The sequence below is a fragment of the Sus scrofa genome, chromosome 13 (genome assembly GCF_054392235.1).
Source record: "Sus scrofa isolate SSC_HxYL_T2T_F1_AM1 chromosome 13, Sscrofa_HxYL_maternal_Yorkshire_Landrace_v2.0, whole genome shotgun sequence".
Taxonomy (NCBI): Eukaryota; Metazoa; Chordata; class Mammalia; order Artiodactyla; family Suidae; genus Sus; species Sus scrofa.
This window is the reverse complement of record NC_139395.1, coordinates 19,204,847-19,232,575: the sequence shown is the minus strand read 5'-3', so window position 1 is coordinate 19,232,575 and position 27,729 is coordinate 19,204,847. Positions and strand designations below refer to the sequence as shown.

Sequence of the window (27,729 nt, the reverse complement as noted above, 5' to 3'; positions counted from 1 at the left end):
TTAAATGGTCTACAAATTTTGGTTTTGTCTGTGATTCATGAGAAGAAAATAGCCATATTATACATCGTTTGTTTTTGTTGCAGTGCCTTTGGAAGTATTCCTATCTAAGTTAGGAGTGGTCTATATTTTTAGCATCAAAATGAATTTTTTTTGCTTAAAAGGCTCTGATGACAAAAGATATTTGAGGGCGGAATAAGGGGATGTGTGTTTTTTGACTCCGTATACTGCATGGAACTGCCACACAGTAGCTTTTCAACTGAAACATGCAGTTTCATAATCTCCATTATTTCAATGTTTACAATTTTCTTTTCTAGGAGATTCAAATCAAAATGGAAGAAGAACAAGTTCTACTTTAGAGTCTGATGGGACTTTTAATTCCTATAGGTATGTGGTGAATACATAGCTATATAGTATTACAAGGTAATGTGCTAAATACTTAATCTTACAGGATTCTAATCTTAGAGTAGTAAGGAGTTGTAACCTATTTAAAAATATGACAGATGTAAAGAATATTGTGATACGTGATTGTTCTGCAGACTTACTGAGTAATGGAAAATAGAACATTCTTAGTTCTTGAATAAATGAATTTATTGTAAATATTTGTTGTTATCCCGTAGTAGGATGATTGGAATAAATGCAGATATAGTATTAAGCTTCATTATAAACCATTTTTGTTTTTGTTTCTCTAGTATATCTCCTGCAGAACTAAAGTCTTCCTTTAAGTTTTCTGCTAATACAGAGTGTATTGCTTGTGAGCATCTCAGACAGTATAAAATATAATCTGTACTTACAGTAAGTGCTGTCTGTTAACGTCCCGTTTGGCTCTTCAGCAAACAGGACAGTTATATCTCAATTAGCCGTTTTTAAAAAGGAGGCACTAATTAAGAAAGCATGCATCTTATCTAGTCACTTGTTAATATTCTCTTTATAACTTGAATTTGCCTAATGTTTATAGGTCTTGTACCTTCTTAACAAGGAAACCTAGGAAGAGGAAAGATTCAAGTATTTCCAGTAATATTTGAAAATTCATGTTCTGAACCAAAGTGATGCAAGAACTAGATTCTGTTCTATTAGGGAAAAAGTACAGATTCAGTACTAATACATTTTGGAGTAAGAGGTAGCAATGAAGGTTCTTAAAGAGATACTTTAATTGGAGTACATTGCCCTTGTGGTTAGTAAGTTCTGATACTTGTGTATCGACATTATAAAACATATGCAAGAACCACGGTACACTTAACATTAATATTATGACTATTAAGCAGAAATTCCTTATTTTCTATAATAAATATGGAATTTATGCTCAGAATCTTTACATTTTTCTTAAATACATATTCTATATGCTTAATTGGTACTGTTTTCTTTGTTTCTTCAAATTCTAGGCAACTTTTAACATCTAGAGTAGGGCCTTATATAAGGAAGCACTTAATCAGAATGTGGTAATTGTGAAAGTTTTTACAATTTGTTTATGAATTCCAGAAATGACATGGTAATGGAGATGCCTGACATCTTTATTTTATACTAGTTGGGGTCTTTATAAATAATCAGTCATTCAAGTGTCATGAATACTACAAAAGGCTTATGTTCTTGTGATGTTCTAGAAGGGTATTATCACAGCAGTAAAGCTCATATGTTGTCATCATATTTTCTCTGAACCACTCCTACCTTATAAATGTTGGAATTTTCCAGGTCCTTCTTTTAAGTGCTGAAGTATAAGAGAAAGCTTGGAATTTGGTATATTAGATAACAGGTAGAATCTTCTGTCTCAACATGTTGATCATGCCAAAAAAAAAAAAAGAGAGATGAGCATAAAAGATGTTTAAATAAATACTCATGTTTTGCATTTAACTGAGGGATGCTAAGATGATATTGTGTGTGAAATCCATGGTGGAAATATCATTATTAGATATTAACACAGTTTTAAAAATCTCAAGACAAAAGGAAAATAAAGATGTATTTCAAAGGAAGGAAAATCACATTTATGTGTAAATTTTTTGATAAATTATATTTCACAACTACATTTGTAGTTTAGCTAATTATAGTAGCTAATGGACATAATATAAAGTTAAGAGAAATGCATTAATATGATGTCATAGTATTATCTCGTAGTTTATTTTGTTCTTGAATAGTTTGAACATTAAAGTACCTTAGTATTGTTGAATGATAATTGTACTTTGAAAATGAACTTCTAATGCAACTTTGTGCAATAAATACTAATGGTGTTAACTAATATAGTTTTAATCAATGCCTGTCAGTGTTGTAATGTTAGGATATTAATTTATTGTCATAATTAAAAAGGCACGATAAGAGCTCAGGTAGTACAGTCTATAAAAATGAGCTTTTAATAGTTGGCAGACCAATGCTGTTATTAAATAGCATTATAGTATTTAAGGTGTGAAATGAATATTTTTCTACTCAGTAGGCAATAGCTTTTACAATATAATGAGCTTACATGTGAATTTGACACTTGGGTTAAATACAGAATTCATAGAAGCACAGCTCTAGGGTATATTTTCACATCAGGTTAACTGATAAAACCTAGGAATTGTTAGAGACAGAATCATACTAAAATGGCAACAGAATTATCAATAAAATTCAATTTTGAAAATAAAAATAATTTTCTGTTACTGTCAGAGCTCTTTTAAACCAACTACAAATAGGTTATTAGAAAAATGTGAATATTCTAACCCTCAGATATCCTTTAGCCTAACAAGTCTTCCTTTATATTATTTAAACTGCCTCAAAAATCCTGACCTTTCTTCACAGACAACTCTGGCTGTCAACCTAGTACCAGCACACTCAAGCACTATATATGCTTGTGCCTGGGATAATAATTAGCTTTAATTGATCATTTATAGAATAGACATTTAATGTCTGACCTGCTTCTCTCTCTCTCAGCTGTTTAAAGATGGAGATAGAATTGTGTAAGATAAAACCTTTTGAAAATCTAAATGAAAGTCAGGCATTGTTATTATTAATTTGCTGTGCTTACTTACCTCTTGTAAGTTGGCAACTTTGTTGCCTTAGTCTTCACTTAACCCTCCACTGTGTACTCCTTTATGGCATATGCTGAAGTTTTATTAACTTCTGAATTCAGATTTGAATTGTCACTTAAGTTTATAGTCTTTCCATTATTTGTTTATATTATTGTGCTCTTGGATTGTCAGTTTTAAGAGGGCACAGTCTCTTTTTCTTGTTTTGTTTTTCATTTGTTAATAATAATAAACATAGTGAGTTGGTTCTTATTCTGACTCCAAATACTTTGGAGAATTTGGACAGGCTCAGTTTCCTCACTTGAATGTGTGTATAATAAAACACACTTGTCACAAGAAGTCAATGGGATAATATTGTGTGGTAAATGCTGAATAACTGTTAGCTGCTTATATCTTCCAGTCAGTGGCATCATTATTGTCATCTTCATAGAATTTTTTTTACAGTGTGCTAGTATAGAGACACCAAAAGGGTGATTTAAAAACAAAACGTCTTAGAGGAAAATAACTTTTTATCTATTAGCAGAAAGGAGGCTAAGCTTAACCTGAGGCTTGATAGTCTCAGTCTCTGATATTTTTTCGATGTTGCCTTTGTATCACAAATTTGTATGCGTGTTTTACTATATAAGTTCAGAGGTGGATTTTTGGAATTTTGAAATTTATGATTGAGGGATCTTAACTATAACTTTATGTACCTAATGCTCATAGATTTGTTTTTTATAGGCTAAGAGGTTTTACTTTGGATTTGTGTCTTTTATGGTTTTGCTTCATTGATTTGGACAGGGTACAGTTGCTTTTAGCTCCTAAGGCACCAGTATGATAATTATATGCTGCCTATGTAATAGACTAGACCTTGTTTTGGAAGTTTTTGTTAAAATTTGATGTGTGTATCTCCCAACTAATTTGCAGATGATGTGTTAAAATGGAAAGACTATAAGAATTGGGGAGATAGTATTGGTTTATGCAATCCTGTGTTTTTTAAAGACCAATGATAGTATTTTCTGTAGATTAAATGAGCTTTTCTTTGTTTCTTATTTAACCATTAAAACTTAAGAGACCCTTGCTTGGTATGAAAGCAGAGAAGTAGTTTGCCGATGAGCAGTTTAGAGTAGGTGTTTGACTTAGTGGCTGTAGCACGGGGGCCACATGGTTCTCTCCCCATCCCCCGCCTCTTCCCAAGGGCAGCTGACCTTCTCCTCTCCACAAAGAGGCGAGCCCCTTGCCAGCACATATGACTACAGACTATTACATTAATCTGTTTAGCTGTAGTACCAGCTGCTTGCATGTTTTTAATTATCTTATTAGATGGTATAACAGTGACCTATGAAATAAATTGAAGGTGAACATTTTTAAACTTTCCTTTTTTACCCTGTTTCTAAATGTCTTTATTAATCAAATTATGATATTCTTCAAAAGTTCATTGGTGATAATGATAGTTTTTGAGTCAATGTAATTTTTAACTGTAGAATGTTGTAATTACCAGTATTGAAAATAACTTTATTTTTGCCTCATTTTTTATAAGATTTAGACTGTGTTTATGTAGCCACAAATTCATGTTAAAATCTGTTGGTTTAATAGTCACTTTAGTTAGCGAAAACTCAGACCAGTTATTGACATTCTCTGGAAAACTCAAAATATTGCTTAAATTTCAGACAACATCTTGGCATTGTACAAATGGCATAGGATAGAATATGTCATTATAGATTATTTTTAAATAAATTTGTATATTTAACTTAGATTTTCTAGATGTACAGTGGTAAATCACCTAGCCAACCCTAATTATTTTTACAATTTAATTTCGTATGGTACCACTTCTGAGTGTATTTTCCCAAGCGATGCCATTAGGAAAATGTACTGTCTTCTGGATTTTGACAATTGGATAATTTCGAAATAGTATTTTAAATGAAATATTGACTCCAGGAGACACAGTTCAAAATAATAACAATCGACCGGTGATTGTTCAGTTACAAGTTATATTCATAAACAAAAATTGTAAGGATATAGTCAGAAATCCTGATGTTGAATTAAAAAACGTAGCTATTTGGATGCAAAAAAGGATTGTAAAATACTTGTGTCTGTCTTTTGAATTAGTAAATCCTGCAGCTGGCATATTGGGGTGACTTGAGCCTTGAAAAATATATGGCCCTTGAATACTTATAAACTGCTTTTAAGGAAAGAAAATAAAAAGCTATTTGGCTCTAAAGTACTGGTAGTATAATTTCTTGATATTGACTAGAGCTTCCACAGTTGCCTTTTCTCAGTGTGGTATGTTCTAGAGTGCATAGAGTCAGTGACTGTTTAAAGTGGTTAAAATTTTCGTTTTTAAACTATAGTTGGTTTAGCTTTTTGAATTTAAAGTTTGTCTTTTCCTGAATAAGGAAAAAAATACATTAATTTGAACTTTCTTTAGTTATTGAGGAAATTTTAAAAATTAGGCTTCAAGTTTTAACACATATTTTATGTATTCTATTTACATGTAATTAATAGTTTGGAAGGTTGTGGGAAATATCCTTACATTATTTATATTTATTTTTGGTAAAATTATACCCCCCCATTCGTATGTAAAAGTGCCATATATCTCTTGAAATAACAATGAAGCAGTGACTCAAAATATTAGAGATAATAGGGTAAAAGCATATTCGGGATTTAAAATTTAGAAACCTTGATTCTGGTCATACTCTTAGAATGATATAAAATAATTAATCTGTTATTTTTAAGAATGTGGAATCATAAAATCAGTTTAATTACTGAAAGTAATACTGTATTAGTTTGTTTGTGCTGCTGTAACAAAATGCCAGAGACTGGGTGCCAGAGCTCATAAACAACAGAAATTTATTTCTCTCAATCTAGGTAGAGTCTGGGAAGTTCAAGATTAAGATACTGACAGATTTAGTGTTTGATGGAGCCCACTTCCTGGTTCACAGATGGAGTCTTTTCACTGTGTTCTCACATGACTGAAGGAGCTAGAAAGCCCTCCGGGAGTCTCTTTTTGTAAGGGAATTAAAGCCATTCATGTTGGCTAAGCCCTGGTGACTTAATCACCTCCCAAAGGCTTTACCCCCAAACACTATCAAATTGAGTGTCAGGATCAAAAATAGGGATTTTTCGGGACCACATTCAGTCCATGGTATACCCTAAAGATAATTGAGGCCAACCTGATCTCCCTGTCCCACTCCTTCTCCATCCAGTCATCTTAAGTTCCTAAAGCCTTGCTATTTCAATTATTTTTCTAAGACATAGCATAGTAAATATATGAGAGAGGAGGACCTAGAATTAGGGTTTCTCTCCTGATTCTTAGAATGTTGCTTTCTTCACTTTGTTGTTGAGAATCTATACATCATTATATGACCAACTCTTTAAGTTCTTAAGAATAAATACATGATTTAGGGGAACAGTTTGGAAAAAGCACACAGAAATAAGACAAACTAGAGTTGCCATTGTGGCTCAGTGGTAACGAACCCAACTAGTGTTCGTGAGGATGCAGATTCTATCCCTGGCCTCGCTCAGTGTGTTAAGGATCTGGCGTTGCTATGAGCTGTTGTGTAGTTTGTAGACACTGCTGGAATCCCATGTTGCTGTGGCTGTGTTGTAGGCCAGTGGCTACAGCTCTGATTCAACCCCTAGCCTGGGAACACCTGTATGCTGCAGATGTGGCACTAAAGAGCAAAAAAAAAAAAAAAAAAGAACACAAACTGAAATTTACATCTTAGCTCCAGCACTTCCTGTGTGACCATAGGCAACCTTCCTATTTCCTAGTTACTTCATTGTAAAGCTGAATTTTTAACAGTTCTTATATCACAGTTGTAGACATTATACCTACAAATGTGTAGAACACCTGGCCCAGTCACCTAAAATGTTTTAAGTAGCAGTACTAGTTTTTCTTTTTTTTTCCTCTTTTCTAAATTTCCTTTTAAGTTTTAATCAACTTTTTCACCTACTAAAGTTGTCCTTCCTCTTAGAAAATTATTGTAAAAACTATACAGTTCCAAAATCACAATAAGTGAGTATTTAAGAACAAGATCTACAGTTGTTTATAAAAGGTCAGATCTACAGGTATCTACAGTTATCTATAGATTATATAAGAAGAAAATTTATAAAATCCATACTTATATTTAGCTTCACAATCTCATTATCAAATTTTCTTAATTCTTTCTATATTCAAGTAGCATCACAACTTTTATAGTTAAATGATAATTTCAAAGAGCACAAAATGTGTAACCTTTGTATTTTCTGAAAACTAAAATCGGAAGATTACCTTTTATTCTTTTTCCATAATGAAGCTGTATTTGTTGGCAGAAGAAAAAATCACTTTTTGTAGGATTTTTATTTTTTCTATTATAGTTGATTTACAATGTTCTGTCAATTCCTACTGTACAGAAAAGTGACCCAGTCATTTATATATACACACACACATTCTTTTTCACACATAATCTTCTACCATGTTCTATCACAAGTGCTATAAAAAATCACATGTAAGTGATGAATGTATCTTCTTGATGTAGCTTTATTATATTTTATGGCCATGGAACTGGTCACTTTTCTATAACATATAATCTTTTTGAACTAATTATTGATCACTTAAGGCTCTGAAAATATGTAACCTTTTATTTAAATAATTAAAGGGTTTATTTGCATTTACAGCCTTAAATTAACATAATCCAAACTGACTTGAGCATATATGTTACAGCTTGAGTTCCTTTCCTTCAGAAGCCCCTTCAAGCCCTTTTTATTATCTGTAGCCAGGCTTTGGGGGAGTTTTTGTTTTGTTTTGTTTTGTTTCGAATTTGTTTGTTTACAAAGTCAGCTGCAAGCTCCAATCATCCAAGGCTGTGTAAATGTTTACCTTTGAAAAGACAGGCATGCATGTGAAGTATGGGGAGGAGCTCTGAGTCAGTCAGCACTGAGAGTCCTGGATCCCTGGAAGCACTTCTGTGCCCTCTGGTTTGTGGTGGAAACGCCCATCAGCCACATCGTCACTCTCTGTAGTGTGTATCAGTGCGCTGCGTGTTTTAGGGATGGGAGTGAAATAGATTTAATTATATTTTTAGGCAATAATGTTGAAGTGTGTTACTGGACCTATAATTTGAGAAAATCATGCATGGAATTAGGGTTTAAAAGTGGAAAGTTATAAATCTTTATAAATATTTTACAAATATCTTGCTTATTTACTTATTTATGCTTTATTGTTACATAGCTCGTATAATCCTTAATTTCTGAGGTTTAATTTGGTGGACAATTTTTAAGTCTCAAATATATAGTTTAAATGTAAAATTTTCATAGAATATTTTAATAAAAATTAATATCCAGTATTTGTGTATTTTCTATATCAGATCACCTTCCCTTTTAAGGGAAAGTGGGAGTAACTAGTATCCCTATTTTTTCATTTATTTTTAACCCATAGCTTTCACAAGTGCTTTTCTGACATTTGTTTTATATGTGTGTGGGGGGATTGGATTATTGTTGTTCAAGATAGCTAACCTATCTTCAAGCCATTCTGCAAATCCTTATTGTACACACATTACAGATAAGGTGGGGTGCTAGACCCAGAGAAGAAACTCAGACCCTAACCTTGGTGCACTCATGGTCTCAGAGGGGAGACAAACATGGCAGCAACCACCATAGATGATGACTGTGGCTGTAAAGGGAGCCTTCTACCAAGAGTAGGAGATCACCAGATGGGCTAGGAAAAAGTGAGGGTAGGTGGTAGTTTGGAGGGAGATAATTGCTAGACGTAATAGAGGAACAGGAGTTTTCTGTGAGGGGCACAGTATGAACAAAGGCAGTCCCGATTTTCTCCTCCAGCAATGCCTTCAGTCGGGGGCCTGGACTCTGCTAGAATGACTAGATTTCCATTGGCCTTACATCCCCGAGTGACACACTCATACAACATGGGTATTTATATATATGCTTCATTCCGATGACATTGTTTCTTTGCATGAACTGCTATTTTGACAGTGTTAAAGTTTTAGATTTCAGTATATCATAGATGTTTGATATATTTAAATCAATGATCAAAACATTGAACTGGGAGTTGAAAACGTGAACCTTTAAATTGCACAAAATTATATGAAATAGTTGATAATGATACAATTGAGAATGAATATTATGTGCCTAGAAATAAGGAAAAAATCAATAAAGCAGCTCTGGAATAAGAAATAGCCTGCTAATGAGAGAATATTTGAAATTTAAAAGACATCCTAGTATCATCAAACATATGGATGTAGTTTTTGTCCTGTGATTATAGATGCTCTGTTCTGAGATAGATGTAGAAGTAGTTTGGTCTGGTTGACATGTTTTCTAGGAGTTTTGTATTTCAAGCTACTTGTTCAGATTAGAAAAATAATTCAATGACATGCCCAAGTCTGAACCCATTTGAAATAAATCAGGATAGTCGAATATCATCTCATTCCAATTTTATTCTGATTATTAACTCTCATTCTAGTTTTTAACGTTCTTCTAGATCTTAAAGCTCCCCTGAGTGCATAGCCCCACTGTCATTGAACCAGGCACAGACCTCTGGTTGTTTGGATTTTGTTCCATCCATGATAATGAATTTATTATAATCTCCAAATAAACCACTGTTGTGTGCTTGCTTGCCTGCCTGTCCCCTGCCCCCAGAGCTGCTCCTCTCCTTTCTATTCTGACTTTGCCAGTTGCTCAGGGACTTTTTTTTTTTTTTTTTTCTTCTCACCTGAGACATTTGGGAGAGGATGGAGGGCGTAGGATAGATAAAGCCTGAGTGGTCTGGTTGGCATTTTTAACACTGCTCTTATCCCTCTTACCCCCTCTAATACCTGAGCTGCCAATGGAGCCTTCTTCCCAGAGAAGAAACACATTTTCCTGCCTCTGTATCTCTAGGTGCATTCCTTTTAAAAAAAATCAGTAATAGAAGCGCTGTTCCCATTGGTGTTCACACCTGTGTGAGGGGCAGCGTGCAGACTGGAATCAGGTCTCCACACCCTCATTCCTTCATTTCAGGGTCTCCCTGTGTCCAATGTTAAGAAAAGGGATTTCTTCTCTTTTCTTTGGAAAGGATGTAACATATCATTTAGAGGTCACATTTTTAGTAGCTTCAACCAAGGAGGCTGTGACCCCAAAATGAAAAATGGGGAAAAGGTGTTTCCATTGTGGCTCAGAGGGTTAAAGACCTGATGTAGTCTCCGTGAGGATGAGGGTTCAACCCCTGGCCTCACTCAGTGGGTTAAGGATCCAGCATTGGTGCAAGCTGTGGTGTAGATTTCGTGTGTGGCTTGGATTCTGTATTGCCATGGCTGTGGCATAGACATCAGCTGCAGCTCCGATTCTGCCGCTAGCCTGGGAACTTCCTTATGCTGCAGATATAGCCATGAAAAAGAAAAGAAAAGGGAGGGTGTGAATGTTAGACTAGCCAAATTATTTGTTCATTTAGATAGATTTAGTCCAGGAAAAGCCCTTCCAGTTCTTACTCCACTGCTTCCATTTAGTCTTATTTGTCTCTCTCTCTTTTTCTTTTTTCTTTTGTCTTTTTAGGGCGTACCTGTGGCATGCAGAAGTTCCCAGGCTGGGTTGAATCAGAGCCGTAGCCACCAGCCTATACCACAGCCATAGCAATGACGGATCTGAGCTGCATCTGTGACCTATACCACAGCTCAAGGCAATGCCATATCCTTAACCCACTGAGCGGGGCCAGGACTCGAACCCCTGTCCTCATGGATACTAATTCATTACCACTGAGTCAAATAGCAACTCCTCATTTTTTTTAATTAAAAAAGGTTATGGTTGTTTATGTTGAGATGGGCTAGAATATATGACACCTCAAAGTCGAGTTTATTGTCTTTATTTTTAAAAAGACAAACTGTGCAAGTGACTGGGGGTAAAGATTTAGGATTTCTAAAAGATAACATATCATTGTTTTACAAATTGGTAGCTGGTAGCCTGACAAGGATGGCTATGAGAGAAATGCCACTAAAAAATGGAAAACTCCAAAAGCCAAGCAGTGTGGACTTATTTGTAGGAGCAAGTAGCCCTGCATTTTCCAAATGTATATCACATCTGGGAAAAACACTCCTGTAAGTCTTAGAAATGTTTTGATATTCTCAACATTTTCGTGTTAAGAAAGGGAAAATCACTTAGATGGCATACCTTGGCCTTTCATTATGCTGGGTAAATTAAATATTCAAGCATGGGTTTTTAAAATTAGTATGTTTTTTTCTTTTTAACTATAAATGGATGTTTTCTAGTCACACTCTGGTGAGGGTATTTCCTTGCTTTTTCAGGGGCCCATGTAAAATTGTTTTCCCGGGACGTTAATCCAAACAAATTACAAAGTACATGTTGACCTTAAACTAAAGTTTATTTGATCACATGGCCCAATGATCTTCATTTTACTTCATTATTTTTTTAATTGTTTCTTTTTATAGCTACTAAATGTCTTGGACACAAGAATTTTTATTTTTTTTAAATTATTTTTTCTTTTTATGGCTGTACCTGTGGCATATGGAAGTTCTGGCTAGGGATGGAATTGGAGCTGCAGCTGCCAGCCTATGCCACAGCCATAGCGAAGTTGGATCTGAGCTGCATCTGTGACCTATACCATAGGTTGTGGCAATGTGGAATCCTTAACCCACTGAGCAAGGCCAGGGATTGAACCCGCATCCTCACAGAGACTAGTTGGGTTCTTAACCTGTTGGGCCACAGTGGGAACTCCTAATATTCATTTTAAATGACCATTTCCTGGATCTTTGATCTAGTCTTTTGCCAGCTGTTATGCTCGTTATCCAAATCTTGGGTCTGATTCGTTCCAGCATTGATCATTTTTGTTAACTTACAGATGTGCAGATGTTATCACTAAAGATCTGCTTTTCTGACTTACTCGTGTGAGTGTGTGAAGAGGGAGGTGGTAGGGAGCAGGGAGCAGAGGGGGTGATGGAGACAGAGGCACAGACAGTGAGAGGCAGTGAGATAATTGGCAAAAAAGAAAAAAGCTTTTATACACATGTATCTGATTTTACTTAGAGTTTGTATCATGTTATGTCTCTTATGGAATCACGTTAATGTTCCCGCAGCTTGAATTATCTCACTTTTCATGTGCATCTGTCTTTTTTCCCCAGAAACACTATGTATGTGTTATGTATCATGTGTATAATTTATCTTTATATCCCTTGAACCTTTATGTTACTTTAAAAATTGAATGTATATATGAATGGGTTATCATCCTTAAAACACTTTAAGTTTCACTGTCCAGTGAAGTGGACATGAGGCTATTTAAATTTAGGTTTAAGTTAATTAAAATGAAAGGAAATATGTCATTTGGCCGCACTGGCTGTATTTCAGCTGCTCAGTAACCACAAGTGATTAGTGATCGATCACCATACAGGAGGTCAGATATAGAACATTTCTGTCCACTCAGGAAGTTCTCTTGCATAGTGCCGGCCTAGGGGTCATCAGATGAAAGATAGGTTCAGTTATGACATAGTCCAGTTAAATCTTTTAAGGAGAAAGTATTCATTTCAGAAGTTATGTGTATTTCTATCTGTGTAATTCCTTACAGGTCACCCCTGTCCTGGAAAACATGTTTTAAGAGACAGGATTGACTTTTAATTAGTACACAAGATTTTGGTAAACAAATGCCTTCTTCTAAATTACTGGAAACTAATTTGTTCTTGCTTCTGTAAGTGTTTCCCTTGCAGTATTGTTTACATTATAGACTGTGTAGTAAATTCTTTATCATACAGAAAATAAGATGTCGTGTCCATAAGATGTCACCAATAGGAAGGTAAACAAGGGCAGGGTGGGGGGGCGAAGTAGGTGGGGGGATTTTACTTATTACTTATGTAAGAGGCATCAGTGAGCTGTGGAATGTAAAAACACATCCATTTCAGATAACTTGATGGCGATTGTCTGTCCAGGTCTTTTTCTCACCTCATTTCTACATGCTCGATGCTTTGATTAGTAATATAATGCCCTTTATTATGTGCTCAATTTTTTATAACCTTGAGATACAGCTTGTCTTATTTCTCTTCTAAAAGTATGTTTATTGAGTCTATCTGCTTTATTATGACCCTCAATTTAGAAGATCTTAAACACCATATTTTGAAGAAAATACACTTTTTTTAAAGAAAAAAAAGGATATTGTATCTGAAAGTCTAAAACTGTTACTAACTCAGTTCTTTGTGTCCTTGTGGGTATTGAGGCGCAAGATTTCTCAAGTCACAATTTAACCCAAACCCGAATCAAAACATCATCATAAATTAATTTTTAACAAGCTTGCACATGATGAACTATTTGTTGCCTTTGTTTCAAAGGAGCCTTGTCACGTGGGAACATTTTTTACCTAGAAATATGAAGAAATCCATTTTAAGCTTGTGAGTAATTGTGAGCTGTTTTTATATGTATTTATATGTGTATAAGTAATATGCCCTGATGTTTCATTATGGAGGGGAAAAGAGCTTTAAATAAAAGTAAGTTTTTAAAAATTCCTGATACAGGAAGCAAAAAAGCCAGTACAGTTTCTAATTGCCTTTTAGAGTCTCTGAGTTCCCTCATTACCTGTGATTTAAGCTAAAAATGAGGTAATTATAGATAACATCAGTGTTTATCTGGTTGATCTTGGCACCTGCAGTCCTAATGTTGTAGCTTACCCATATCTGGTGCCACACTTTACAGTCTGATGCTGACATACTTAATTTACACTTCTCAGATTTCCATTGATTTTTTAAGTTAGATGTTCCTTGTTCTATTTGAATAGTATTTTAAAAACCATAGCTTTAAAATGTTATAAAGATACATATTCTTTTATGTAGAATATTGGAATCATGGTACAGCCTTTTCATTAATAGAAGTCTTTCTCTAATATGTTTCTGGCAGATTTAAAAATTTATTGTGTCCTTTTCCCTCTGCATTTCATAAAGCAAATACACTCATATTTAATATGGCATTCTTTTCACATACTGGCACACACCTTAGGATGATAAAATTGTGTAAGCCATTTTGCATCAGGTACAATTTTCTTACCTATGCTTCCTCACCTTCAGACATTCTACCCATCTAACTTTTGTCCTGCTTAAGCCTGGCCTTTAGTTCTACTTAGTGTTACTCTGGTCAGATCTCAAAGAGGAGATGATCACGACTGACTGGCGACCTTGTAAACCACAGGGCCATCCCTGAGAGCTTCTGCCCACTCCACCCCCTTACCATACCTCCCTGCCCCTTCCCCTTCTCTGTGATGTCTTATCTTCACTGTGGTGGTGAGTCCTCTGCTGCGCTCAGCAACTTAATTATCACTAAAAGTCAAAGTAGCTCCTTTTAACCACGCATTGGAGACCCTCATTATTAGGCTATTGTCTGAGTTTCCTAAGTTCGCTCTACAGAGACCTTGTTCCCTAAGTAAAGCCAGAAAATGGGATGGAAACCATCAGATAAAATATACAATATAAAGTTGTTTTCTCTCGTGTGTCCTCATTTGGGACGCCGATTCAGAAAATTTTTATTCCAGAATTGCCACGTCATTTATGCATTATTTAGGTTACAGAAGTATTTAAACAATTAAATTTAGAAGGTGCTAACTAGTTTCACACTAATTTTATGTGCATATCTTGGGAAAATACTACATTAAAATGTGTAATTAGAAATACATATCTCCTTATGATTATCAGCTGTATTTATTCACTGCATATTCTAGTTGATTTTCCTTGTCAAAAAAAAAATTGCAGGAGGCTTAACTACCTAAATAGGTCTTAAAGGGAAGGCATCAATTGCTGCTACAAAAATTGATTTCACTTAATTAGAAATGATTGCAATGTCCATGGCCAGCGAATGTTCTTCTCTTAGGAGCACAGAGGTGGGCTCAGAATCTTCTCAACACAGTGCTTGCAGAGAAGCCTCTATTGATCCTCCCTTAACATTGGCAGGGAAAATGAAACAGCCCAGTTCTGCCTCTCTGCTGGTTGTGGTTTCAGGGACCCAGTGCCTGCAATGCAGAGTAGTTGCCACTAGGTGGCACTGGTGCGTTGTTCAGAGATTTTTAAGGCCTAGCTCTTCAATCTGTTCTTCTTCCTCAGTGTCCCAGGTGTTCTTAACCACACAGCATGGTGACTTGCCATCTCAGTCCAACTGGTGAAAACTTATCTCTATACCTTTGGACTTGATGTTCAAAAACTAAAAATGTAAGGAAGGAAATTATGAGGTCACATTCCTATCTTGTTGCCAGAGGCCATTTTTTGATCCTTTGATGTGCAAAGTCTCCTGCTTCTCTTAGCACTGTCTACCACGTTATCAAGAAGATGCTTTTCCTAATTCTCACTCTTTTTCTTTCCTGACATCTTATTTTTCTGGGCTTCACTTTTGTCATTCATAAAGAGGGGTTAAAAATATACCCCCCAGGAGGGTTGTTGTGGAGGTTAAAAGTGATTTACCTAAAATATATGTCATAACATGGATGCGTTTCTTTTTGCATTTTAAGAGCGTCTTTGCTAGAGTTTCACTATGACAGACTATTTATAAATACATATTTTTTATGTAAGACAATGTTTAGCAGCTTCCTTTCCTTTATTTTTGTTAATTAAGCTGAAAAGTTTCACTACTGACTCCTCAATACTTACTATTTTTTTCCCAGGTCTCCTGAATTCAGGAGTATTGTCTACCATTCATATTTGTGATTGGAAACAACTTTTATTTTGGTCCGGCTCCCCTTGAAGAACTCAACTTTTTCAACATTTTGTCCTCTCTTGACTTTTTAACCTCTGAGAGCTCAGTTTTTTGGGTGGCATTTCAGTGCCTATGAGGCTGCTGCTTATCATTTTCTACACTCCATTTTAATTTTTAGATGTAAAACTATTTCTCCTCTGTACTACCATAGTGCTTTGCCTTAACCCATACGTTATTGGTTTACAAACCCATCTACTCCCTCAACTTATGCTTTTTTAAAAAAAATTGATTTCTTTAAAAAAATTTTTTGGCCATGCCCATGGCATGTGAAAGTTCCCAGGCTAGGGATTGAACCTGTGCTACAGCAGCAACCTGAGCAGCTGCAGTGACAGTTAAGCTATGGAACCACAAGGGAACTTAAACTTAATGCTTTGTAAGATATCTCTGAGTGCTAAGCAGATAGTCGACTCTGAAAGGTGTTACATTACTCTATCACAGTTTGCTAATGAAACACTCTCCCATGGAAGAGAAAGACAGTAGATTATCTTGTGGGCTTTATGTTCATCTGCTGTCAGAGCTCACCATCAGTTTGATGTTGTGCCTTAATTGGAACTATAAGTACCTATGAATAAATTTAAATGATTGTGCATTTCAGAGAGAATGTTTCTGCTTCACATGCCTCAGTCTCCTTTTCTCTTTACCAACACTGTAATCAAGGCATAGGGTCTTATTTAAGCTAACAAATAATTACCCTTCATTACATATAAGTGGTATGTAACTTGACCTTAAAGAGCTGCTGAGCTTGACATTGGCAGTCAACCCAGCCACCAGCTGAGTCTCCTTACACAGTGTCTTGGCCTCTGTGAAATAGGAGCTGATTTTGGGAGAGGCTAGGGGAGTCATTGCCTTACACTTTCCCTCTCTGATCTGGAACCTATTGGTATTTTCAGGCCATGGAACTGGATGGTTTCATACAAATTATTGCATTTGAAATCTGTACTTTTTATTCACAGACAATAAGCTATATAAACATAACTCCCATTTTCTGAGATGTACTCCTGTCAAGTTCTTTGTTCTTGTTGTTAATCTCATCTTTGAGAATTATAACAACCTAAATAAAAAGAAAACTTGAACAGTGAGATGTGGGAACTGTTGGGAAATGATTAATGTATCTAAAATATGATAGGTAATACAAATGGACTGAAGTGATTTCAAAGAACTCAAGCATCCAGTGAACACATCTTTGAACTTGGAGTGACTAAGAATTACTTCAGCATGAAAACAATGGAAAGAGCATCAAGAGAAAATAAATGTTGGGTTTAAATTATACACAAGATAAAAATAATTGGGTTAAAAATACATACATGTGGCAGCAAAGGTGTAATGTGTAATGTATGAAAAACTCCTGTCTTGTACCAAGAAGTCCCACCAAAATAAAAGTAGTGCTATAATTATTATTGAGAGCAATAAATGTTATGATATACTATGCACCCTTCTAAGGACTTTTCATGTATTTTAATCCTCATAATAATTATTTGAGGTAGATGCTCTTATTACTATTCCATTTTTCAGATGAGGCAACAATGACACAGTGAGCTTAAGTAACTTGACCATGAGTCACAGCTAGTAAGTTATGTACTATTTCTGAATGTAGAACTGTCTTTTTACCCCAGAAATGTGGCTCTAATGTCTATTCTCTTAGCCGCTATTCTCTACCGCTTAAAATGGGCAAAGGACAAGAAAGGAAGTTTTAAAATAGAAGCAATAAAATGACTCAAAAACATGAAAAAAATTTTGGTTTCACTGATACAGAAGCAAGTAAAATGAAAATGAAATATTCTTTTATGACTAGGGTGATGAAAATAGGAAAGTCTCATGGAGTAGTGGTAGGAATGTATTTCTTCCAGTATAGGGTTGGCGCAAGTGTCCTATTTGTCACACTTAGCCATTTAGCTTCTGCTCCTATTGGCAGAAGCCTTGGCTTGGTTGAAGCCAGTGCTGCGGGGCCGAGACTGGAAGTTCTCCTGCTTGTGGCATTAGGGAATGTGCCATTGCCTTGGTCACTCTCCTGGAAAGCTCAGTGGGGAAGATGCAGCTGGGTCCAGTCAAGGTTTTGCATGTTAGGTGTGCAGTTTTGGTTCTGATACTGTCTCATATGATTGCATAGTGTGTGCCTGTCCTTTCTGAAAATGGGGGGGGGGTGCGCGTGGTGTCTGGCCCGTGACAACAAGTAAATAGAGGAGGATGATTGACAGTTTCTGAGGCTTTCTTTTGAGTTAGTCTCTGAAGAGATTGCCAGGCTTGCAGCTTTGGTAGTAAACGTTGTAAGTTTATTGTGGCATTATGGAATCTGAGAGAAATTTTATAATGCTATACTCAGTAGCCTCAACTGTTGACAAATGATTCTTGATGTTTAGTTTGGTACAAGACACAGGGAATATAGGTCTGCTTCCTTTATTCAAACTCAGTAAATGGTTTGGGACAATTAATTTCCAATTGTTTCCCAGTAGAGCAGATTTACTTGTATATTAATGAGGCACAGGTGTTGGGCCCCTGGTGCCTGCATGCCTGGGAGGCACATTTCAGTTGTTTATCTACTCAGCCATAGGTACGGCAAGGTACTCAAGCTTGCCTTTCAGTTTTTACAGTGAGGCTTTTTAATTTTTTGATGTTTTTCTTCAAATTTGCCTGCACCTGTTAAAATTTTAAAACTGATCATGTAGAAAGAAGTTGCAGAGATTTCAATAGTAAATAGTACTAAAGATTAAAGAAAGTAGTCTTCTCTTCTATTTAACTGCCCAGCCTGACATTACAGAGAAATGGGTTTATTTAAACAGATATTTTAGGTGAGAGGCCAATGTAATCAACGGCCCATGTTTTGGTTGTGTATTTTGGAGCAGGTATATCTTTGTCCGTGGCTGAAGCAGTTATATCCTTATATTAATATTCTTTTTTTTTTCTTGTTTATTCACTGAACTGCACTACCAACATTTTAGAGGAAATGGAATAGCCTCCATAGACATTGTGAATTTCAGTAGCTGGCATAATTATAGCGATCTACATATTCATTAAATCTACAAACGAACTCTGTCCAAAAAGACAGCCATGCGTTCAGAAACAGTACACAACTAAATGTATACGTTTTAAAAGTTGCATTTCTGAGACTTATTTAGAATTAAATTCCTGTAGCACTCCTCTCCAAGCAGAAGAATTTTAACAAAAGGATCCCTATGCTTTGGTTTCTGCATCTAGGAAAGAATGGGAAGAACTCTTTGTAAACAACAATTACTTGGCAACAATAAGGCAGAAGGGGATTAATGGGCAGCTGAGAAGCAGCAGGTTCCGCAGCATTTGCTGGAAGGTAAGGAGAAAATATTTATTTACAGTTTGTGGTTGCAGTGTATCAACACATTACCTGATGCCCTGGAAGATCACCCATGCAGGGGATCACTGAATTTTCCGAGAGACTTCACTCTTGCTTTTTTGGCCATCCACATTTATCTTTCATAGGACATTTGCTAATAAGGTTGAACCACCTTAGTCCTGGATAACTGGTGATGGTAAAGGAGTCATTTGAAATAATGTTTTTTTTCATCCCATTTGATGGTGCGGAACTCAAGCAACACCTTCATCCGTCCCCAGAGGCGTGAATTCTTGACGCGGGGTGGGAGAAGGGGGATTAATGTTCCCAGGTTCCTGCTATATCAAGTGCTGCCATTTAGCCATCCTCCCTTTTTTGTTCACAAAGAGCAGATGGAAAAGATTTTTCATATTTTTTGTACTAGAAACACCAAGCGAAGGGCAGTGAAAAGGAGAAACGGAGGGAAATTAGGTCAGACTCCTTCCAGGTCACCACACGAGCAAGGATGACGTGCACTATCTCTTTTGCACTTGGAAACCTGTCCCTTTTGGTTCTCTCGAAACGAATTAATTTAGATTGAGACTCACTTTTGAAATGACTTGTGTGGAAAATTTTCAGGGTTTATCTGCATAAATGGAGGGTACAGAGCCTGCGAGTGCAGACAGTAAGGAACATGTAATGAATTGGACAGTTTGAAATTTAATAATTTAGATTTAATAATTAAAGTACATTTTTCTTCTGTTGGATGCAGGCAGTTAAGGCAGGGGACGTGCTGCTCAGATGTTTGTACATGAGGCTTCGTGCCCCTCCCCCACTGCTTGTTGTTTAACTTTAAGTCTCCTTCCTTGGCTAAAAATAAACTCAAAGCCAGATTTATTTTAATGCTGTATTAAACTAAATTAAATCAAATTTGTCTTTTTAAGAATGCTTGTTATTTTCATAAGCTGATTGCTAGTTGTAAATTACATTTTCTGTTGTAAAAGGAATGGCTTCACTTCTCAGGCTATGTCCTCAGATTCTTCTGCTCTGTCAGTTACCTGCTTGTTTGAAGACAAATCTGAAATTACAAATTGGGCCTTGTGCCTGTTAATACACTCCATCGCCCCCATTGCTATAAGGATGTAAAGTGGGATTGTACTAGAACGTCAGTGAATTTTTCTTGTTCACTTTTAATATAAATTTGGAGGGGAGATGGGTTCCATGTTGTGGTGTAGCTTTTGAGATCTCGTTCTGAGGCCTTGGTTCTTGTTTGTTTGTTTGTTTGTTTCAGCTTTTGTCTTTTTAAGGCTGCACCTGCCACATATGGAAGTTCCCAGGCTAGGGGTCAAATCGGAGCCACAGCCACCGGCCTACACCACAGCCCCAGCAATGCCAGATCCGAGCCGCGTCTGAGACCTACACCATGAGCTCACCACAACGCCAGATCCTTACTTAACCTAATGAGCGAGGCCAGGGAATGAACCCGCGTCTTCATGGATGCTAGTCGGGTTGGTTAACTGCTGAGCCATGACGGGAACTCCTTATTTTTATTTTTTTGTCGCTTTTTGAATTGTCCAAATTTATGTATTTCTTACATATCCCCAAATACTATTTACTGAGTGTCAGAATTATTGTATGAATATGAAATACTTTGAATGTGAACATCTTTTTTCAATTTTCAGGTGATTTTGTTTGGCATAGTTTCACATTTTACTTCTTAGGATTTTTATAAACATTTCCTCTTTTTTTTTTTTTTTTGACAGCTCTTTCTTTGTGTTCTTCCTCAAGATAAAAGTCAATGGATAAGTAGAATTAAAGAATTAAGAGCATGGTATAGCAACGTTAAAGAAATAGTAAGTTATGCTTTAATTGACGTAATTGTTTTCTTAAGTATGCTTTAAAGTCCAGTAGACTCTGATCTTTGCATGTGTGTTTTCTTTGTTTTTGCCAGCATATCACAAACCCGAGGAAAGTTGTTGGCCAGCAGGACTTGATGATCAATAATCCCCTTTCCCAGGATGAAGGGGTAAAGTTTGTTTATTCATATTTGAACCTCTTTTGCCCATAAGAATATGCTTATGAGTCTCCTCCTCAATCACCATGAAAGCGGTGTTACTCCAAACCAGTTATAATTTCTTTACCCCACGTATTGTACCACCTGAAGCCAGATGGGAGTTCTTCGATGCTGTATAAGGCTAGTGTTGCAGGAACCTGATGGACTACTTCTGTGGAATGGACTGCTGAGGAGAAGCCCCAGGAACCCTCCCCAGCAAGAGCTGAGGGTCAGAGAGAAGAATAGGAAGATGAGGGTAGAGCTGTCTTACCAAGGCTGGAGTGGGGGAGGCTGAGGAGCGCCTCCCTTCATGGCAGAAGGCTTCACCTGGAGGGATTAGCTCACACAAAGGGACTGTTAGTAGTGACTCGGTGAGGAAGATTTTAAAGGATATGAAAAAGATCAGGCCGACCTCCACTCATATTCCAGTAAAGATGAGGAGTAATTACCACCTCAGAGGTATTGTGTAGCTTCTTCAATTGCTGCGCTAATTCCCACTTCCTAACAGAAAATTGTTAACAGTAATTTGTTTCCAGTTTCTATAGAACATTAGCATTTCTTTTTCCTGATACATGTAATTATTATAATATAGTTCATGGGATACCAGCATGAAATATTAAGTAACTTTTAAAACTTTAATTTCCCTTTTTAAAAAGTATGTAAAAATCAGTTCAATTAAAAAACCGAGAGTCCCTTATGTGGCTCAGCGGGTTAAGAACCGACATAGTCTCTGTGAAGATGTGGGTTCAACCTCTGGCCTCACTATGTTAAAGATCCAGTGTTGCTGCAGGCTGCATTATAGGTCACAGATTTGGCTCCAGTTTGACCCCCGGCCCGGGAACTTCCATATGCTGCAGGTGTGGCCATAAAAAGAAAAAAATGTCTATCTATATATCTATATATATAGATATATATATCTATATATCTATATAAATGAAGCTTTGTAGAAAACATTGCATGTCTTTCTTAGTGCACTGGCAGTTCTGTTCAGGTTCGGGTGGGACCAGTTGGCCTTTGGCCCTCCTCTAATGCAAGCCAACCTTTTTGTTGCTAAGGGGGTAGCAGCAGGTGTATGGCAGTAAGTGTATCATTCACTCTAAATAGTAGAAAAATTTAAATGTATACAATGATGTCACTTTAAAAATTGATGTTAGAATGTATTTTTGAGATTAAACTAGATTTTAATAAGAAAAAATTTCCAATTTCAGGTTTCCTGTCTGCAGTGGGAAATGATAACTCAGAGAAGGATAAATTTAATCATTTAAATTATTAAATTCAAGTCATAAAAGTTAAGCAAAGGTATGATATTATTTTAAATAGGTTGTTTATCTTATTTCAGAGTCTTTGGAACAAATTCTTCCAAGATAAAGAACTTCGGTCAATGATCGAACAGGATGTCAAAAGAACGTATGTAGAACTGTTTACAGTTTACTTTCAATAATTCAAACTAGTGTTATCTCTTTGTAATTGGAGAAAAATACAGAATCTATGAGGAGCCTTCATTGATGCAGTATTCTACTTGTGGTAGTTATTTTGGCCAAATTTTGATAATAAGAATTACTTTCTTAAAGATAAATTTTTGTGTTCCCTTTGTCAAAATAAATTATAATATCAATAATATTAAGATAATATTTAGGTACTTAAATAGTGAATCAATTTTTCAATTTCCAGTGGTTATTTGAAGTCATGTACTTCTGATTAAGGTTATATTATGTAGTCCTAATACTGATTTTGCTAGAAAAAATTATCTTTTGCTTCACATTTTTGAGTCCTTTTCTAATCAAATTACTCTTTAAATGACAATTATTCTTTTTACCCCTCTCATTTCTCTTCCTCTTGACACCATTCAGGTTTGCAAACAACTCAGCCTACTCAGGATTTATCATGTGAAGATTAGTTTTTATTTAGCATATAATTAATGTCTATAACTTTTATATATTGGACCCATCTTTTTGGGTCATATAGCGAGAAGCACATGGCATTTGTGTAGGAAGAGTCTAGGGTAAGTTCTAGGAACATAGGCTATAATTCTGGGCAAATTAATTTCAGCGAACATCTTTCCTTCTTAGATGACCTTTTCTCTAAAACAGAGATAATAGTGACCACCTCACAGGATTGTTATAGTTGAAGGAGGATATGCTGTAATCGTAGTAAATTAGATGCGGTTATACTCTAAACTGCAAACTGCGTAAACGTTAGCCAATTTAAGTTCATCAGTGGGATCTGGGCTGAGTCAGCTACGTGCGTCCTTGTGTCTCCGGGGCTTCTTCCCAGGTCCTCCTGCAGCTCTGCCTGTCTGCTTCTTCTGTCCTGGTTCAACTCCTAGCACAGTACAGGGTCAGCGCTGCTGGCTCTCGGACAGTCGTCTCTCTCCAGGTCCCAAACAGAATAAGCACATAACCAGATGACAGGGGCTGTTACAAGTATACTACACCTTTAACAAATGAGATTGAGATTTTCTTTTTCTTCCTTTTCCTTTTTTTTTTTTTTTTTCTTTTCTTTTTTCCTGCTTTTTAGGGCCAAATCCGCAGCACATGGAAGTCCCAGGTTAGGCGTCGAATTGAAACTGCCAGCCTACACCACAACCATAGCAACATGGGATCTGTGACCTACATCACAGCTCATGGCAACGCCAGATCCCAGACCCAGTGAACGAGGCCAGGAATCGAACCCAGGTTGTCATAGATACTAGTCAGATTCATTTCCAGGTGCAGCACAGTGGGAACTCCCACAAATGAGATTTTCTATTTTAAATCAGAAACAACTCAGAGGAGTCATAGATTCAGAGAAGGGCAAAACCATAGATAACTAGCTGTGGTAATGGGTTGGAGGGTGGGAGATGTGGGGCATTTTGATGAGCTTGAGATAACCTGTCAACCCAGGACTGAGCAGTTACAGGGAAGTTGCCCTCAGGAGTCAGGATGGTGCTAGATCTCCAGCACATTGCGCTGGTTCACAGGAGGCACTCGATAAATATTTATTGGATAGAACAAAAGAATGACTTCCCTCACTAATCATTTAAGTAACTGAGTAATCAGTAGCAGTGAAATGGGACTGACAAAAACAAGATGCACAGTATATATTGCTAATCAAGTGGTGTAGGTATCTTTTAAAAAAATGTGAGGGAATTATCTTAGAAAACTTGCCAGCTTCAGTTTGCAGTGACTAAAAAAAAGGGTTTTAATCGGTGTTTTACTATTATCAAATGAAAATGGACGCACCATGGCACTGGGGCAGTGTCTTACCCTGGAGGCCATGTGGGCCAGACTAGCTAAAAGAAATAGCAAAGAAAAGAAGGGGAAAGTAAAAGCTGGATGGCCAGACAAAACAGGAGGTGGCATTGGGAGCCTCTTCATTTTGGTTACTTAGCTCAAACATATCTTTGTTGCTATTTGGGAAGTGTCATTTCTCAAAAGCTTTATTCTCATAACTATTCGGGATTATATTTTCTGTGTGTTTTTCTTATAAAAACTTGTGTGTTTGTGTCTAACACACAGGCATGGCTATTTTTTCCTCATAATTTGTGTCCACTGTGCATTTTTATTAAGTTGGTAAACCTGAGATCCAGGCAAGGCCGCTAGAAGGCCTTGTCGTCCAGCATAGAAGGAATGTTTGCATTCTCCTTCCCCAGAAGGCTCTCCATGGCTCTGTCCATGTCTAGAGCAAGTCTCTTTGCCATCTGTATCTCAGTTTTGTGGCAAGTAACTTAGCTTGTAAGGTAAGGCTGTCAGTCTTACTTTAAAGCCACCAAATTGCCTCATCATAAAAGTTGAGTAGCTTGAATAACTTGACCACTTTAGGCAATACACTCTCTTTATAAGGCACTACATGGTCTCAAATCCACAGTTTTCAATCCAGTCTGTACAGCAACTCATAAGGCAGTAGGAGAAGAGAGCAAAAAGTACAGTTCAGTGAATGTTACACAGTGTTATTCTGTCACTAGCAACTGTGAATTTGTTTTTTTTTGTTTGTTTGTTTGTTGTCTGTTTAGGGCTGTACCTGTGGCATATTGAGGTTCTCAGGCTAGTGGTTGAATCAGACCTGTAGCCACTGGCTTACACCACAGCCATAGCAATGCCAGTTCCAAGCCTCGTCTGTGACCTACATCACAGTTCAGGGCAACATTGGATCCTTAACCCACTGAGTGAGACCAGGGATTGAACCTGCGTCCTCATGGTTACTAGTCAGATTCGTTTCCGCTGAGCCACGGCCAGAACTCCCAATTTGGTTTTTTAAATGTACACTTCATTGAATGTCTACTCTGTTTCAGGCCCATCCTTTGTGTGGGGGAGTAGAGTAGGGAGTGAGACAGACAAGGTCCTGCCGTCACAGGATGCACAGTAGTGTTGGGGTGCGGGGGGAGTGAGATAGTAAGTGTGTGGAGATGAAGAACATAATGGTAGATGGTGGTTACTGCTGTGAAGAAATAAAGCAGAGTAGGAGGTTAGCTAGATGTGGCCACTTTAGGAGTTGTGATCAGAACTGAGAAGATGACATTTGAGCTGAGATGTGAAAAAAATTTTTTTAAAGCCATCCATGTGAAGATCTAGGAGGAGAACATTCCAGGCAGAGGAATAGCTTGTGCAAAGTCCTCAGTGAAAATGAGCTCAGTATTTCGAGGAACAAAAGGAGGGCAGGTGTGGTTGGAGGCAGGTGATTTCAGTAGGGAAATTTGAGAGGAGGGAGAATGCCAAACAAGCACTCCTGCTGGCCTTAGTGAGGAGTTTGCATTTGACTCCAGTTGCCCTGGGAAGCCACTGGGGGGGATATAGGGCAGGGATGACATCTGACAAGAGGACTCTGGCTGCCATGCAGTGAGGTGAAGGTGGACGTGAGCGTGGTAGCTGGAATTGCAGCTGGGAGTCTGCTGCCAGTGTCCCAAGGTCAGGAGTGTCAGTGATGGAGACGGAAGATCAGTTGAAGATACAGATTTTATTTTATACACCCATGGCATGTGGAAGATCCTGGGCCAGGGATTGAACCTGCACTGCAGTAGTGACCCATGCTGCTTCAGTGACAATGCTGGATCCTTAACTGCTAGGCCACTAGGGAACTCCCACTTTTATATTTTTAAATACAAATTGGGGGTCATTATTTGTAGCTTTCTCACATTCATCAGTTCTGTTCCTTTTTTACTGCTCTGTTTCAGGTCCTTCCTGCTTCTTTATTTAGAGATGCTTACTGTTTAATTGTTTTCTTTGGATCTATCAACTTTCTTTTCCAACCCAACCCCTGTGTTATAACCCTTTTTTCCCAAAGCACATTTCTAATCATGCTACTGCTTACCTAATCTAAGACCTTCTGTCACCCTGTGGTTTACAGAGCACGTACTTACCCAGTCTCCCTAACACACACAGAGCCTCCTTTTTGGGCTTTCCAATTGCCTTTCTGTTACTGATTTCTAGTGTAATTCCATTGTGGTCTGAGGGCAGGCAGTGTAAAATTTCTGTTCTGTCAAATTTGTGAGAGGTATGTGTTGTGACTTAGAATGTGATCTGTTTCTGTGAGTGTTCCATGTGAGCTGGAAAAGAATGTGTAACCTGCTGTTGTTGGATGAAGTAGTCTGTGAATGTCAATTAGATCCAGTTGATTGATGAGATTGCTGAGTTCAACTCTGTCCTTACTGATTTTCTGCCTGCCGGGTCTGTCCATTTCTGGTAGAGTGGATTTTTTTTTTTTAATTTCTCTTTGCAGTTTTATCAGGTTTTGCCTTGCATAGTGTGATGCTTGTTTTTAGGCAGACACATGGTAAGGATTGTATGTTTTCTTGGAGAATTGATCCCAGCAGAATTGAAAGAACTGAAAGCAGCCCAAAGAAGAAGTTACAGTGCGGGATAATGGTCCTATGGTAGAAAGAGTGTGTACAGGAGCTCTGGTGACAGCCCAGAGTTCACCTTTCAGACCTGGTGGTAACCCCTGGAGACCTGATCTTTTTTTGTCTCACTGCAGAGTCGAGATGATGCTTAATAAATGCATTTATGAATCTTATCACTGATGATCAGTGTTGTAATACAGTCCCTGACATTTTCATTCTTCAGAGACATACGCACACTTAAAAAATACTATTGTCAGCCTTCTAGTGTGAGTTTAAACAAGATAATTTCATTTGGTAAGCTGTGTTGTTGCCATCATTACTGAATTTATTTGATCTGAATATGTCACTGTATTAAATATTATCTCCTTTTTCAACTAATTTTAATATTCTTTTATTCTGCTACCCCTTTTTTGCCTCAAAGGGTTTTGTATTCATTTCAATTAATTGTTCCTTATCTGAATCTAATGAGGTTGTTACAGTTCTCGTTTTTATTACTGAATGAAAAAACTGATAATCAAAAGGTAAATCAAGAAGCTTCCAATTTACAGCATTCCTAATTCAGAACTTGAATCGTCCATTCTGAACCAATTTTGCCAGGCTTCAAAGGCTGTATGTAACATTAAATGAAATTCAGTATTATTTGAAATGATGGGAAATATTGAGTTCAGAATAAAATATCATTTCCATATTAGATACCAAAGAAGTCTGTTATTTGGTCTATCAAGGTCTATTCTAAAAGTATATTTTTAGTGTCTATAACATCATTTGCAAATTAACATATTTATAAGCTATTGCCAAATAGTGTCATGTTTTCTTCAAATGCGTTCTCCCTCTCTCTTGAATCAAATGATTAAAATTCTCTAGCTTACTTTTATCGCTGTAACTGTCACTATATTTAAAAATCGATCTG

At 36.9% G+C, this 27,729-nt stretch overlaps 1 protein-coding gene across 29 annotated transcripts in view; it reads left to right on the top strand.

Moving 5' to 3' along the window:
- Positions 1-27,729, top strand: part of TBC1D5 (TBC1 domain family member 5) — a 543,840-nt gene that overhangs the window by 278,781 nt on the left and 237,330 nt on the right. For all 29 annotated transcript variants that reach the window (XR_014825087.1, XR_014825088.1, XR_014825086.1 and 26 more), the window contains 5 exons: positions 315-384; positions 18,864-18,972; positions 20,715-20,804; positions 20,903-20,977; positions 22,344-22,411. Coding sequence is in view for 23 of the 29 variants with exons in the window: in XM_021069679.2 (XP_020925338.2) it covers positions 315-384; positions 18,864-18,972; positions 20,715-20,804; positions 20,903-20,977; positions 22,344-22,411 (412 nt within the window). In the remaining 6 variants the exon portion in view is untranslated. The remainder of the gene's footprint in view (positions 1-314; positions 385-18,863; positions 18,973-20,714; positions 20,805-20,902; positions 20,978-22,343; positions 22,412-27,729) is intronic.